At 51.3% G+C, this 13438-nt stretch overlaps 1 protein-coding gene across 1 annotated transcript in view; it reads left to right on the forward strand.

The window, feature by feature from the left end:
• Positions 1-13438, forward strand: part of LOC144236156 (regulator of G-protein signaling 3-like) — a 41941-nt gene that overhangs the window by 17715 nt on the left and 10788 nt on the right. Inside the window, exons 3-5 of the mRNA XM_077769767.1 lie at positions 2127-2185; positions 3185-3282; positions 4196-4264. Of these exons, the coding sequence (XP_077625893.1) occupies positions 2127-2185; positions 3185-3282; positions 4196-4264 (226 nt within the window). The remainder of the gene's footprint in view (positions 1-2126; positions 2186-3184; positions 3283-4195; positions 4265-13438) is intronic.

Consider the following 13438-nt stretch of genomic DNA (forward strand, 5'->3'; position numbering starts at 1 on the left):
GTGAGTATGGGGCCAGGCCACGAAGGCCCTAAGTGCCACGCAGAGGATTTTACACCATCCTGTCCACTTATCCACTTACCCATTTGTTCGTCCTTCCATCCAGCACACAAGTAGTCACCGAACTTCTGCCATGGCCTTTGCTGCCTGGGCTCGCCTGCTTAGCCCAGGAGGCCCTGCCTGTCTCTCCAGCCTTCCTGGCTCTTGCTGTTAAAACTCCCCTCCCCCCTCCCCGTTCTGTCCCCCAGGAGGGCATCACGCTTGCTCGTGCCTCTGTGCCTTTGCACCCACTGCTTCTTGTGTCTGGAAGAGCCTGCCTTCTTTTCGAATTTCTTTTGAAAACAAACTCTCCCTCCCTCTGATTTTGCAAGATACATGCCTGCCTTCCTCATCATTAAGACTCAGGAAGGAAGGCTCATTTTGCTTCATTTCTTTCCCCTCCAGGCATCACCCCCTGATCCACCTGAGTATGTCGTCTCTCCCTCTGTGTCCTTAGCGCAGCCCTGACTACGCTGTGTCACTCTGGCGTGTCCAGGGAGTGCAGTGGGGCAGGCGGCCACATCCGTCCCACGTGCTCTGGGGGCCAGGGAGGCCCGGAGGTCCCTCAGGCTGGGAGCCTGCCCCCCCAGGGCCACGCCCGTGAGGGGAAGGATGCACACAAGAGCAGTAGCTAGGACACCAGGCGGAGTAGACCGGCCGGCGCCCGAGGTTCTCCGGTCCTGGCCTTGGGGGGGGCCCAAGGTGAAGTTCCCAACGGCCAGCAGAGGGAGGTTCTTTGCCAGCCAGAGCCCGACTCCAGCTGTGCAAACAGATTTTGCAAAATGCATCTTGGCCTCCGCCACTTCATTTGTCCTGCACGGTTTGCTTTGGCTTCACCCCAGTCTTAGAGCTCTTCATCCCTCCCAGCCCGTTCCTCTCTCTCCTTTGGCCTCGTACGCTTCATGCCTCAGACGATGGGAGCCCCGTCCGAGCCAAACCTTAGGGCCCAGCCCAAACCGAACAGGGAGGAGAACAGCAGAGAGGCTCCGCTTCTGTCAGAGCTGCTGCCTGATTTCTGCAGACCTCAGGCAAATGGGCTGGGCTCGCTTTCGAGATGAGGCTTGCCCCTCGCCTCCCATCTGGCCCTGGTCTTTATTTAGTATGATTCTTCCCTTTAGCAAACCTTCCTCGAGCAGTTACTTGCTTGCCAGCCACTCTATTAAGCACTTTAGATACATTCTCGCGCGTAACCACTACCACCACCGCGTGAAGTGGATGCTGTGATCACTAACCTATTATTATCACTCCTCCATTAAAAAATAGCAAATTCAGTGGCGCCTGTGTGGCCCAGTCGGTTGAGTGTCCGACTCTCGGTTTCGGCTCAGGTCATGATCTCACGATTCCTGAGTTCGAGCCCCGCATCAGGCTCTGCTGACAGCACAGAACCTGCTAGGGATTTCCCTCTCTCTCTCTCTCCCTCTCCCCTCCCCCCCCGCCTCTCCCCTGCTCGCTTGCTCTTTCTCACTCAAAGTAAATAAGTAAACTTAAAAAACATTTTTAAAAATCACAAATTCAGTTGCAGAGAGACAAAGCAACTTGCTCAGGCTCTTGTGTCGCATAAGTGGTGAGCTGGTATCCGTGCTGTTCTGTGGACCCAGGGCCACAGGCTGTCTCTGGACACAGGCTTTTGCCTGCTGTGCGATACTGTCCACCAGCCACAGCGCAGGTGACGGGGCAGGGTCAGCAGACCAGCCTGGCCCCTCCATCCCGGGAGGCAGTCTCATGTGGAGGTAGGAGCACCGGACTGGGAGTCGGGAGATATGGATCTGAACCCAGTGCTGTGATTCCTATCATTCTGATTGCTCTGTGACTTTGGGCAAGTTTCTTGCAGTCTCTGGGTCCCCATACAGTCTCCTCTGTCCCATTAGATGAGGGGTTAAATTCAATAATTTTTATGTTCTCTTTCAGCTGTGAGATTCAAGGAATCAAATACATCCTGCCACGTCTCAGTGGCAGGTCTCAGTGAGGGTGCTGCCTGCGGGTGGGAGAGGGTGGGAACGGACCAGACCAGAGAGGGGTTGGTATCCATGCGAGGGGCTAGTGATAATCCTTCCCAGCCACTCACCCCAACATTTTCATTCTCTGTTTAGTCATAGAAGCCAAAGGCCTGATGAGCAAACAACCTGGCACCTGTGATCCCTACGTGAAGGTATATGATGAGCTGGAGGTGGGGGTGGGGTGGGTGGCGTGGGGGACGGTGAGGGGCTGTGTCACTAGTCAGAATCCCAGGGTCTCATCACATCTGTGGGCCCGGGGCCATTTGAGGTGGCAGCGACTGCCTCATTAGTTGGTCAGTGGGCATCGATTAGGTCCAGTGATGAGGCCCTTCCCTTGGCCCAGCTTGGTCCCCAGGCCTTCCTGCAAGAGCTGGAATCTCATAGGTGATGGTGGTCATCCACATAGGTGAGCAGGGTGAGTGTGTGGATGACAGACATCCACAGAAAATCCCAAGCCCGCTCATGAAAAGCAAAATGTCAAATGCCTCTGGCAAAACCGGAGGCAAGATGGCAGGTTTGGGTGGTGGAGGGAGCGAGTGTCTCTGAGGCCTAGAAGACCCATCCAAGGGGGGCCCTCGTAATGAAGACAGAGGTCCCGCAGGGCGCGGGGCCGACTTCCAGCCAGAACCAAAGGCTGGGCACCTCCCAGAATGTGCCGCTGGGATGCCAGTTGCAGGCCGTGATGCACCCTTCCGTATTCTCCCGGAAGCCTGGTCAGGGCCCCTGTGGGCAAAGACTTGGGCAGGAGCAGGGCAGGAGCAGCTGGAGGGCGAGAACGTGGATTTGGGGCCTTAGCGGAGGCCAACCTGGAGCCTCTGGGGAAGGGAGCACCCAGCAGCTGCCGGGAACTTACGAGAGAGACCCGCGCTTAGAGGGAGAGCAGAGCTGCTCAAGGGACATGCCGTCTAGGCTGGGGCTGCGGCTGCCGGCTGCGGGGCCCTGTCCCCGCATCTGACTCCAGTGCCTCAACTGGGGCCTCGCCTTGTTCCCCAGCGTCTGACCGAGGACTCCACTCTGTCCTCTGCAGAGGCTGCTTAGAGGGACACCTGGGAAGCCTTGCACTTGGGAGATGTGCAGAGTCGGCTGCGGGACTTCACGTGATTCCGTGGCCCACCAGTAATCACCTAACGCTTGCTTTTCCCCAATTTAAGATCTCTTTGGTCCCGGAAGATAACCATCGACTCCGCCGCCAGAAGACGCAGACTATCCCAGACTGCAGAGAGCCCGTCTTCCACGAGCGCTTCTTCTTGTAAGAGTCTGGGGCAAGCCGGGCCCCCCCGGAAGGCATGTCCTTGCGTCCCTGGCTCCTGGTCCAGCAGGGAGGGCCACAGTGATAAGGTGTCACGTGGCTGGTTCTCACAACCAGAGTGCCCTACCTGAGGCTGGCAGCCCCTGAAGAGGTCGCATTTTGCCACTGTGCCTCGGGCCGAGCCTTCTCTTTCAGTGGAAGAGATTTCCCAAGCTGAGGGATCCCTCCCCCTTTTGAAATTTGCTAACGTCTCTGAGCCTCAGCTTCTGTGTTTGTAAAATGGGCTTATGATAGTATCTTCCTCAGAGAGCTGAGGTGTAAAGAGACAGTGTAACACAGTATCAGCTATCGCTGTTTATTATTATTATTATTATTATTATTATTATTACTACTACTACTATTACTATTATTATTATTATTATTTCTTCCCCCCATCTCTGAGCTTTGGGACCCTGGGAAGGAAATGGACGTTTTGTATTTTGTTGGCGAAAATTAAGATTCTTTGTTTTTCTCAAATGACACGAGGTAATTTTGCCTATGGTAGAAAAATAGACCAGCGAAAACAAAGAAACGAGAAGACGCCCCTAGCCCTACGACTCATGACACACACGCCTTGGCTTCTTTCTTTTCAGATCTTTGAGTCTGTGTGGGTGTGTATGTCTGGGTGTGCGTAGGTGTTTACGAAAAAATGGAATCGTTCTAAAGTATTGCGGGTGACCTCCCTTTTGTACCAAACAATGTAATGTAAACTCTTCTGTGTACTGAATACCTACCTCCCACGCCACTGGCACTTGACTTTCCTTAACAAGCTCCTTATGGTTGTGTTTAGGCTATCGGTGAATTTTGCAGTATGACGGCCCCATGGGTCTGGCCTGGAGCTCGGCCCTACTAACACGCTGGGTTTGCTTTGCAGTCCTGTCCACGAGGAAGATGAACAGAAGCGCCTTCTGGTCACTGTGTGGAACGGGGCAGGTGACTCCAGGTGAGGGGAAGCGCTGAACCGGAGGGGGGGAGCCTGCTCTGAGCCCACGGGTGGCGGCCGGCAGATGGCAGGGACTCAGTTAATACTTGTTCGATGAGTAAGTAGTAGCAGCAACACTAAATTTGAGAGGCTGCCAGCCCCCTGAGTCCCCGGCCCTCCAGGTGACGCCAAGGATCACGCTGTCCAAATGCTTCTGCTGTGCCCTTGGCATCCAAAGGCATGGGGTCAGCCACCAGGGGTGCCAGCCGGCCTCTGTGTGGATTCTGCTCTCAAGGTGCCCACTTTCCGGAAGGGACGCCAGGTGCTGCACAGATACAAATTCCAGTAACAGTATACACAGGCTCAGCTCCACGGCAGCAGAAGCTCCTAGAAAAACAGGCCCGTCTCTTTCTTAGTCATCACCGTACCCAGCGCCTAGCATGTAGATGTTACATACATATTGTTTGAATGAATAAAAGAATGAATGAGTAATAAGGACGGGAAGTATGGGAAGGGGGAAGTTCATCGTGGGCCACGGTGATCAAGGAAGGCTTCATGGAAAACATGGGAGTCTGAACTTGGGGCAGAGATCAAGAATAAGATGAGGAGAGGGGCGCCTGGGTGGCTTAGTCGGTTAAGCGTCCGACTTTCGCTTAGGTCATGATCTCGCGGTTCGTGGGTTCAAGCCCCGCGTCGGGCTCTGTGCTGACTGCCAGCTCAGAGCCTGGAGCCTGTTTCAGATTCTGTGTCTCCTTCTCTCTCTCTGACCCTCCCCTGCTCATGCTGTCTCTCTCTCTCCTAGAAATAAATAAAACATTAAAAAAAAAAAAAAAGAATAAGATGAGGAGAGAAGGTTTTGCGTGAGCAAAGGTGAGGAGACAGGGCTGTGCTTCCCGGGCTCAGGCTGCTGCGAGGAGGTGGCGTAGAAAATGCGGAGGTTTTACGGAGGAGAGTCCGGCAGGCTGGGCTTGCAGGCTGCCCAGGGCACAGAGGCTGGCTGTGGCTACCAGCATGGGGTTTCGTACAGCACAGTAGGGGCGGGGGGGATGGGGAAATTCAGCTGCCCGGCAAAGGCAGTGAGGGTGCCTGGCTGAGTGCTTATTTATTTTTGAGAGTGAGAGAGACAGAGTGTGAGTAGGGGAGGGGCAGAGAGAGAGGGAGACACAGAATCCAATGCAGGCTCCAGGCTCTGAGCTGTCAGCAGAGAGCCCGATACGGGGCTTGAACTCATGAGCTATGAGATCATGACCTGAACTGAAATCAGATGCTTAACTGACTGAGCNTCCCAAGCAAGGTCCATGCTGTCAGCGCAGAGCCTGACATGGGGCTCCATCCCATGCAACGTGAGATCAGGACCCAGGCCGAGATTAAGAGTTGGATGCTCAACCAACTGAGCCACACAAGCACCCTGGGGGTTGAATGCTTTTCAGTGTCTTACATTTTATAGCTTGTATGCTTTTCAAAATTAAGCCTTATTCAGCCTTCATAATGAAGGATATTTCTTTTAATAGAGCATTTACTTTTTCTCATCGAATGGGGCTGATGGTGCTGGAGGGCTCATTCCCTCAGCTGCCATTTCCTGGGTACCACGGTGGCGACATGGTTCTAGGTGCTGGGGACACAGAGGGTCAGTCAGAGGCTCTCCTGATCTTGAGAGGATCACTGGTAGAGGGGTGGAGATGTGGGTGAGGAGGAGGGCATCGAGTTGATTAACAAGAACACGCCTTTACTGGTTGTTGATGACAAGCCAGGGGATGACAGTGCATCATCTCATTTAATTCTTAACTCTTAAGAGGGGTATGTTTTTGCCTACGTCATCAGAAGAGGAACCCGAGGGTCACACAGCCGGTGAGAAGTAGAGCCAGGATGGGGCCCCAGGCTGTTAGACCTCAGAGTCCTCACTCTTAACACTATCCTGCCTCCTGAGGTACAAGCAAAAGCACAGAAGAAGACCAGCAGAGTGTAGGGGGCAGGGCACGGGAAGAGTGAGGAGGGATCGCCAAACTCACTGGTGTTACAGGAGGGTCAAGTACAAAGCAGGCACCAGCCAGGGATAAGATGAAGAGGTTGATGTAAGTCGAATTCAAGGATTCTGTAGGTGTTCTTTGGAGAATGGGCTTCCACCTAAGGGCCGGTGGTTCTCAACCCCGGGTTTACATCAGTATTCACTGGGCTGTTTGGGAGGAACACAGCTTTCCAGGTGCCACATCAGATGGATTCAGCCCAAATCTTCATGGGCAGGATGAGGGATGTACATTTACACAGGTTCTGGGGGGAACCTCATGCCGCCCGCTTGGTCTTTGGGAAGCTGGTGGCGGAAAGATACTGAGGGGTGTTGAGCAGGGGGCGTGGCAGGCGTGTGTTCTAGATCTGTCATCCTGGTAGGGCTGTGGAAGGCTGGGAAGGAACTTGCTGACCCTTGCAGTGATCTATGAGAGAGTAGCTTTAAGGGATGGAGAGGAGGGAGACAGACTCGGGACAGATTGAGAAGATTAGATAAACAAGACTTAGTGGTGGTTGGGTGGTGAGAGCAGCAGGTGAAGTCAGAGATGGTTCCTGGGTACTGGGGTGGTGTCCTCAACCAAACCAGTGTCCTGGAGTGGGAGGCAACTGGCTTCGGATACACGGAGACGGAGGGGCTGGAGAGCAGCCACATGGGAGGTGTGTAGGGGGCAGCCTTGCTGATGCAGAGCTCAGGGGATAGAGAGGTCCGTGCCAGGGTGCAGGTGTGGGAGCCGTGATCACCAAGGTGACGTGCTGAGTGGGTGGGACTGCCCAGGAAGACCTTGAGTGCCAAGGCTCAAGGGTCAGAAGCCTGTCTTGACAGGAAAGCCCAAAGAAGACAGAGGGGAAGCGCTGGAGAGACAGAGCACCTCTGGGGAGCCAGCAGATGGAGGTAGGGAGGGGAGCAGGTGCGGGAGGCTGGCACCATGCTGGGATCTGCCACTGAGGTCTGCCCTCCCGGGAGACCGGAGCGAGCCAGGCAGGGCGCAGCTCACGGGTTTTGGAAAAGAAAGTGAGGCCGGGGAAAGTGAGTCAGCGCCCAGCGGGGCAGTGTGACAGAGGCAATGTCTCCACTTGTTGCCTATTTTGGGAAAGTGAGATTCCTTGTTAAACCAAACACAGTTGAACTCGTGGTCACCATCCCAACCCAAAGCTCAAGAGGGGCAGAGCAGGCTCGAACAGGCCTGCTGCGGAACAGACGGCCCCGCCGGAGCCGCCCGCCCCATGGAGACCGCTCAGCCGCAGGGAGGCGCAGAGCAGAAAGACCTCCGAGCCAGAAAGGCCTCAGAGCCGGGCAGAGCAATGGCAGGAAGCTTCTGCCCTGCAGAACACTCTCAGATCACACTGTGCTTCCCCAAAGGACGGACATGCAACTTGCCGACATGAAAGACAATTCCAGAAGGAAGGAAACAAACATCTCTTGAACTCTTCTCTGTGCCAAGCACCTAACATACATTATCTCATTTAATCCTTGTAACAACCCTGAGAGGTAGGGATTATTATTGTCCCCCTCTTCAGAGAAGAGGAAACCGAGGCTTACAAAGGTTTAAGAACTCCCCTGAGGTTATATAACAGCTCACATCAATTAAGTACTTAACGTCCACTGTGTGTGGACATTACATACCAGATTCCCGGCATTGCCCAACTTAGTCCTCACAATGAGGACTATTGTCTCTCGCTTACAGGTGAGGACACAGAGGCACAGAGAGGTTAAGTAACTTGCCCAAGCTAACGCAGCTCGGACGTGGTGGAAACAGGATTCAAATCCAGGCAGGCCGGCGCCAAACCTGTGTAGTCATAAGCACATTTTAGTGCACTGGACTGACTCGCACAAGGCGATAAATGACTCCAGAGCTGTACTCTGTCTGTGTCAGGACACTTGCTCCTCAGAGCCTGGGCTGCTTCCCCTGGGCATTTATAATGTGGTTGTGCATAAATTATCCAGCTGAACATGTGGCAGCTACATTTCGAACCAGACAGGAGATAAAAGGGAAGCATCTGTTTCTCAAATTCTCACGATCCTTTCAGTGATGGCCTTAAACTTGTACGTGGGGAGCAAGATGGTCTACAAAGATGTTCTGGGGAAGGGCTGACTGGTGTCCCCTCATCATTGTGACACGGTGGGAGTTGAGGGGAACCAGGCCTTAGAGTGGAGATTTTGGCTCCAACTCACTATGAGACCTCGAGTGAGTTCCTTCCCCGCTCCCAGCCTCAGCTTCCTCAACTGTGAAATGCAGTGAGAAATGCTAAGATTTTACACTTTCAGGCTCTGTGAGTTTTCGAGAAATTATGGACATTTTCAAACATATGCAAAGGTAGATTATATATAATAAACCCTCATATATTCACAGTCCAGCTTTATCAATTACCACCGTATGGCCAATCTTATTTCCTCTAGGCTCCTATGCATTCTCCCCTCCTCCAGTGGATTATTTTGAAGCAGATCCTAGACATCATCTCATCTCATCTCATCTCATCTCATCTCATCTCATCTCATCTCATCTCATCTCATCTCATCTCATCTGTCTCTCTCTAAAAGTTGGCTTAAAAAGACAACCGCAATGCCACTATCATGCTTGACAATTAACAGTAACTCCTTAATACCATTGACTATGGAACTCAGCTATTTAAAAGTTTTGTTTGAGGGCGCCTGGGTGGCTCAGTTGGTTAAGCATCTTACTCCTGGTTTCAGCTCAGGTCACGATCTCACGGTTTGTGCGTGTGAGTCTGTGTGAGGCTCCTTGCCGGCATCGCAGAGTCTGCTTGGTATTCTCCGTCTCCCTCTGCCTCCCTCTGTCTCTCTCTGTCTCTGCCCCTCCGCTGCTCGTGTATATGCATGCGCGCATGCGCGCTCTCTCTCTAAATAAATAAACATTAAAGAAAAATGTCCTTTAAAAACAAAATGAAAGTTTTGTTTGGTCATATGGTGAAGGCCAGACTGAAACTTCTAGTATCAATCATAGTGCTTTCAGAATCCATGGCCAGAGTTGTTAGGGTTGAAATGTCATGCACAGAGTTAAAAAAAGAACAACACACACACACGTTTGAAACACATCATCTTTTATGTGAAGAGTGTGTACATTTATGGACAGATTGGCTGCTGTGTGTCATGCCCCGTCCTGGGCATTCTAAGTGTTCTCTGTCTTTTAATCTACTTTCCAAACAGGACTCCAGTGCCAAGTACAGTGCCTAAGCATTAGAGAGCTTGTGGCCAGACACAGGGAAAGAAAAGGAAAGAAAAATATAAACGGAAAAATATGTGTTCAATTTAAGCCATCCAATTAAAAATAAATTGAGATTAAATGGTGTAACCCTGTAACAGAAAGAGTTTAAGTCCCCTGAGAGAGAGAATTAAAATGCATTCTCTCAAAATAATATTTTCATTTTGCTGCTGTTTTTCATTTTAAGTTTATTTTTTGAGCGGGGAGGGGCAGAGAGAGAGAGAGAGAGGATCCCAAGCAGGTTCTGCACTGTCAGTGCAGAGCCCGATACAGGGCTTGAACTCATGAACTATGAGATCATGACCTGAGGTGAAATCAAGAGTCAGATGCTTAACCAATTGAGCCACCCAGACGCCCCTGCGTTTTCATTTTGTAGTGGGTCGCCGACCCTCTGCTCAAAAGGCAACTGAGCCAAGTACTATTCCCCATGAGTTTTCCATGAAGCCTTATCTTTGAGCCTCTGCTCTGGCTGTTCCCTCTGCCTGAAGTCCTTTTCCTCTTATTCTCTTTGGCTTAACCTTTCAGGCCTTCTTCCAGCATCTTGCCTCCCCGAGCTTTCAACATTTGTTGCCTGCACTGTTCATCTGTCCATCTCGCTCTGTCTAGTGATAGCCTTTGTATTTCTGTCTTGAGTTGCTATTTAAATTCCTGCATGTTTGTCTTCTTTCCTTAATGCTGCGGCTCCTTGCCCAGTGCCTGCCAGCCAGCCGCGGGCATGATGGATTCATCCATTCGTCAAGCCTTCACTGAGTGCACCCAGCCCTGAGCTTAGGGTTTAGCATTCAGAAGTAACCAAGGCTTGGCCCCTGAGACTTTGTGCTGGTGAAATTTTCAGGCAGTCTCCAGGGTGAGCCCTAGTTCCCGTTTATAAGCTGACTGGTATATTGCCGCGTACTCAGATTACATGTAAAAGAAGTCTTTCTTCCTCCAAAGATTTCAGGCTTAAGGAGTAGCTAATTGAAGAACACTTAGAGAGAGTTTCCTGCTTATGGACATTAATTGTGACAATTTACTTGGCCTGAATTAGCATGAAATCATTGGAGGCCCCTTAGCAGGAAGCAAAGCTCCTGGGAGGCTATTAACCATTTAGCATTCTTTAAGCACCAGGGAATGAAAATTCCACTTATTGAAGAGCAAGAGGAGAGGCAGCCTGTGTTACAGCTAAAGCATTGTGCTTGGAGATGTAGAGAGTTACAGTCGTAGCCAGTGTGAAAGAGAGTGTGTAGCAGGGCAGTTTGAGCACCTACATACCAGGTAGGTTGCTCTTGAATGTGTTGACAAACGAAATTAAGTTGGTGGTGAGCACGTCGGGAAAGTCTGGACAAGGCTTCCCTGGCATGGCAGCCAGTGTCTGCATCATGCCAGTTCCCATCAGTGTCTGTGAGGGTCACTGCCACTGTCAGTGCTGACTTGGCCGCTTCCCAGGAGGGAGGCGTGTTTGTTCCTGATGGTGGGGGCTGGTGAGATGGGTGTGGAAGGGTTGCCTGGCCAGGGTGAGCACACTGTCCTCTTTGGGGAGATTATTAGTATGGCTTTTATGGTGGGAGGGGACAAGGAAGAGGGGAAGCAGGTGGAGCCCAGGCCGCAGGAAACGGGGGGAGGGAGAGAGAGCGGGGGGGAGGAGCAGAGTGACAGGAGCTGGTGAGGCACGGCCGGCCAGGTGCCGAGTGCGCCTCTGTAGGGCATGTGTGCCAGTTGTGAGGATCTGTCCCAGGTAGTCGGCAGCCCTAGCTGCCTCAACTTGACTTGGCTGTCTGCGAGAAGCCAGTTTTGTTTTGCTCAGGACTGTCAGACGGTAAGCTGCCACCCTTTCCGGAGAATGCAAACAGTATATATTTATAGAGACCTAGTCCACTGGTCCTTGACTGGGACAGGCATAGGCGGGTGCCCTGCAGGGTTTCCAGGACAGCTTTTATTTTTTTTTTGAAATTTTTCTTTAATGTTTATTTATTTTTGAGAGAGAGAGGGAGATGGTGGGGAGGGGCAGAGAGAGAGAGGAAGACACAGAATCCAAAACAGGCTCCAGGCTCTGAGCTGTCAGTACAGAACCCGACGCGGGACTCGAACTTGGGAATGGCGAGATCATGACCTAGGCCAAAGTTGGACACTCAACCAACGGAGCTGCCCAGGTGCCCCAGCTTTTTTTTTTTTTTTTTTTTTTTAACGTTTGTTCATTTTTGAGAAATGGAGAGGTAGAGCATGAGTGGGGGAGGGGCAGAGACAGAGGGGAGATGCAGAATCCAAACCCACGAACAGCAAGATCATGACCTGAACTGAAGTTGGATGCTTAACAGACTGAGCCACCCAGGTGCCCCTCTTTTTAAATGTTTATTTGCGGGGGAGCTAGAGAGAGGGAGGGGCAGAGAGAAAGGGAGAGAGAGAATCTGGGCACCCAGGCGCCCAGAGGACAGCACCTCTGGGTTCCGCCTTGGACTTAGTGTGTCTGGTCTCCAGGAGCGGACGCCGGGGCACAGGACTCAGATGCACCCTTCAGGAGATTCTGTGGTGCACCCTGGCCAGGGCCGCTGGCCTCACTCAGGCCCCCTTACACCAGGTTCTGGGGAAGCACAACCCAAGGAGTTCACTACCCACCCAGGCAGCTTATTTCATCTTTGACTTTGCTGTCGTGTCTTCCGTGGTATTTGCTCAATCCCTCCTCTCTGTGGGTCCCTCAGATATTGAAGGATTAGGCTTTAATCTAAGTCCTTATGTTTGCCTCCATTAATAGCTGTGAAAACAATCTCTGGAGCAGCCTGACTTGCAGATGCACTAAGAGAGAGGAGAACAGGAAAATGGAAAAGAAACGCTAGTGTTCAGATAGGGAGAAAGATGGCAGACGTATTTTCAAATACTTTCATACTGTTTTTCTTTTCTGGTTGCAAAAGTAATGGTTGAAATTTGAAATTTGAAAACACTGAAAACCCGAAGAAGAAAACTAAAGCCCCCTAATCCCATCTACCAGATATGACCATGGTTAATATTTTCATGGACGTCTTTCTCCTTCAACTACAGATTTGTAAACTTCCTTTTCTCTCACAGTGACAAGATTATTTTTTGAATTTCATTAATATTAATCCATGCTGTCATTATTTTTTAGTTTATTTATTTATTTTGAGAGAGAGAGAGAAGAGAGAGAGAGAGCGCGCACACAGGCGAGGGGAGGGGCAGAGAGAGGGAGAGAGAATCCCAAGCAGGCTCTGCACTGCCGGCACAGAGTTGGATGCGGGGCTCGAACTCATGAACCGTGAGACTGTGGAGACTGTTACCTGAACCGAGACCAAGTCAGACGCTTTACCGACTCAGCCCTCCAGGGTCCCCCATGCCGTCATTATTGAAAGCAGCCACGTATCAGTCAGTGTTTGATTGGATATTGGGACTCAATGGTGGATAGTTTTCAGGACTTTGAATTACTCTCAGCCAAGGAGGACCTGGCAGAGCTCATCCTCTTGCCATAGTGTGACTGACACCCCACAAGGCCTGACCCTGGCTCATGCCTCTACTTGCCCAGTGGGCAGCCAGGTAATGTTCGTCTCGATGATTTTTGTGTTGCTTTGGACCTTGATCTGAAACTGTCCAGAAATTACTAAGGTCTTGCCTGCATCTGAGAAATGCTTCTTGAACTTGAGATCCTATAGCTTTTCTTTTGAGCATCACCAACTGATTTGGGTGCCAAAATTCCCTGTGGGAACTGGCCCTTCAGATCTCCAAAGGACCAGAACAGTCCATGCTGAATGAAATAAGTCAGGCAGAAAAAGACAAATACCATATGATTTCACTCATATGTGGAAGTTAAGAAGTAATACAAATGACCAAATAAAAAAAATAAAAGACAAACAAAAAAGAAACTAGACTCTTGGGGGCACCTGGGTGGCTCAGTCAGTAAAGCTTCCGACTCTTGACTTTGGCTCTGGTCATGATCTCACAGTTTGTGGGTTCAAGCCCAGCATCAGGCTCTGCACAGATACTGCAG

The sequence above is a fragment of the Crocuta crocuta genome, unplaced genomic scaffold, assembly GCF_008692635.1.
Source record: "Crocuta crocuta isolate KB4526 unplaced genomic scaffold, BGI_CrCroc_1.0 scaffold95, whole genome shotgun sequence".
NCBI classification, from domain to species: Eukaryota; Metazoa; Chordata; class Mammalia; order Carnivora; family Hyaenidae; genus Crocuta; species Crocuta crocuta.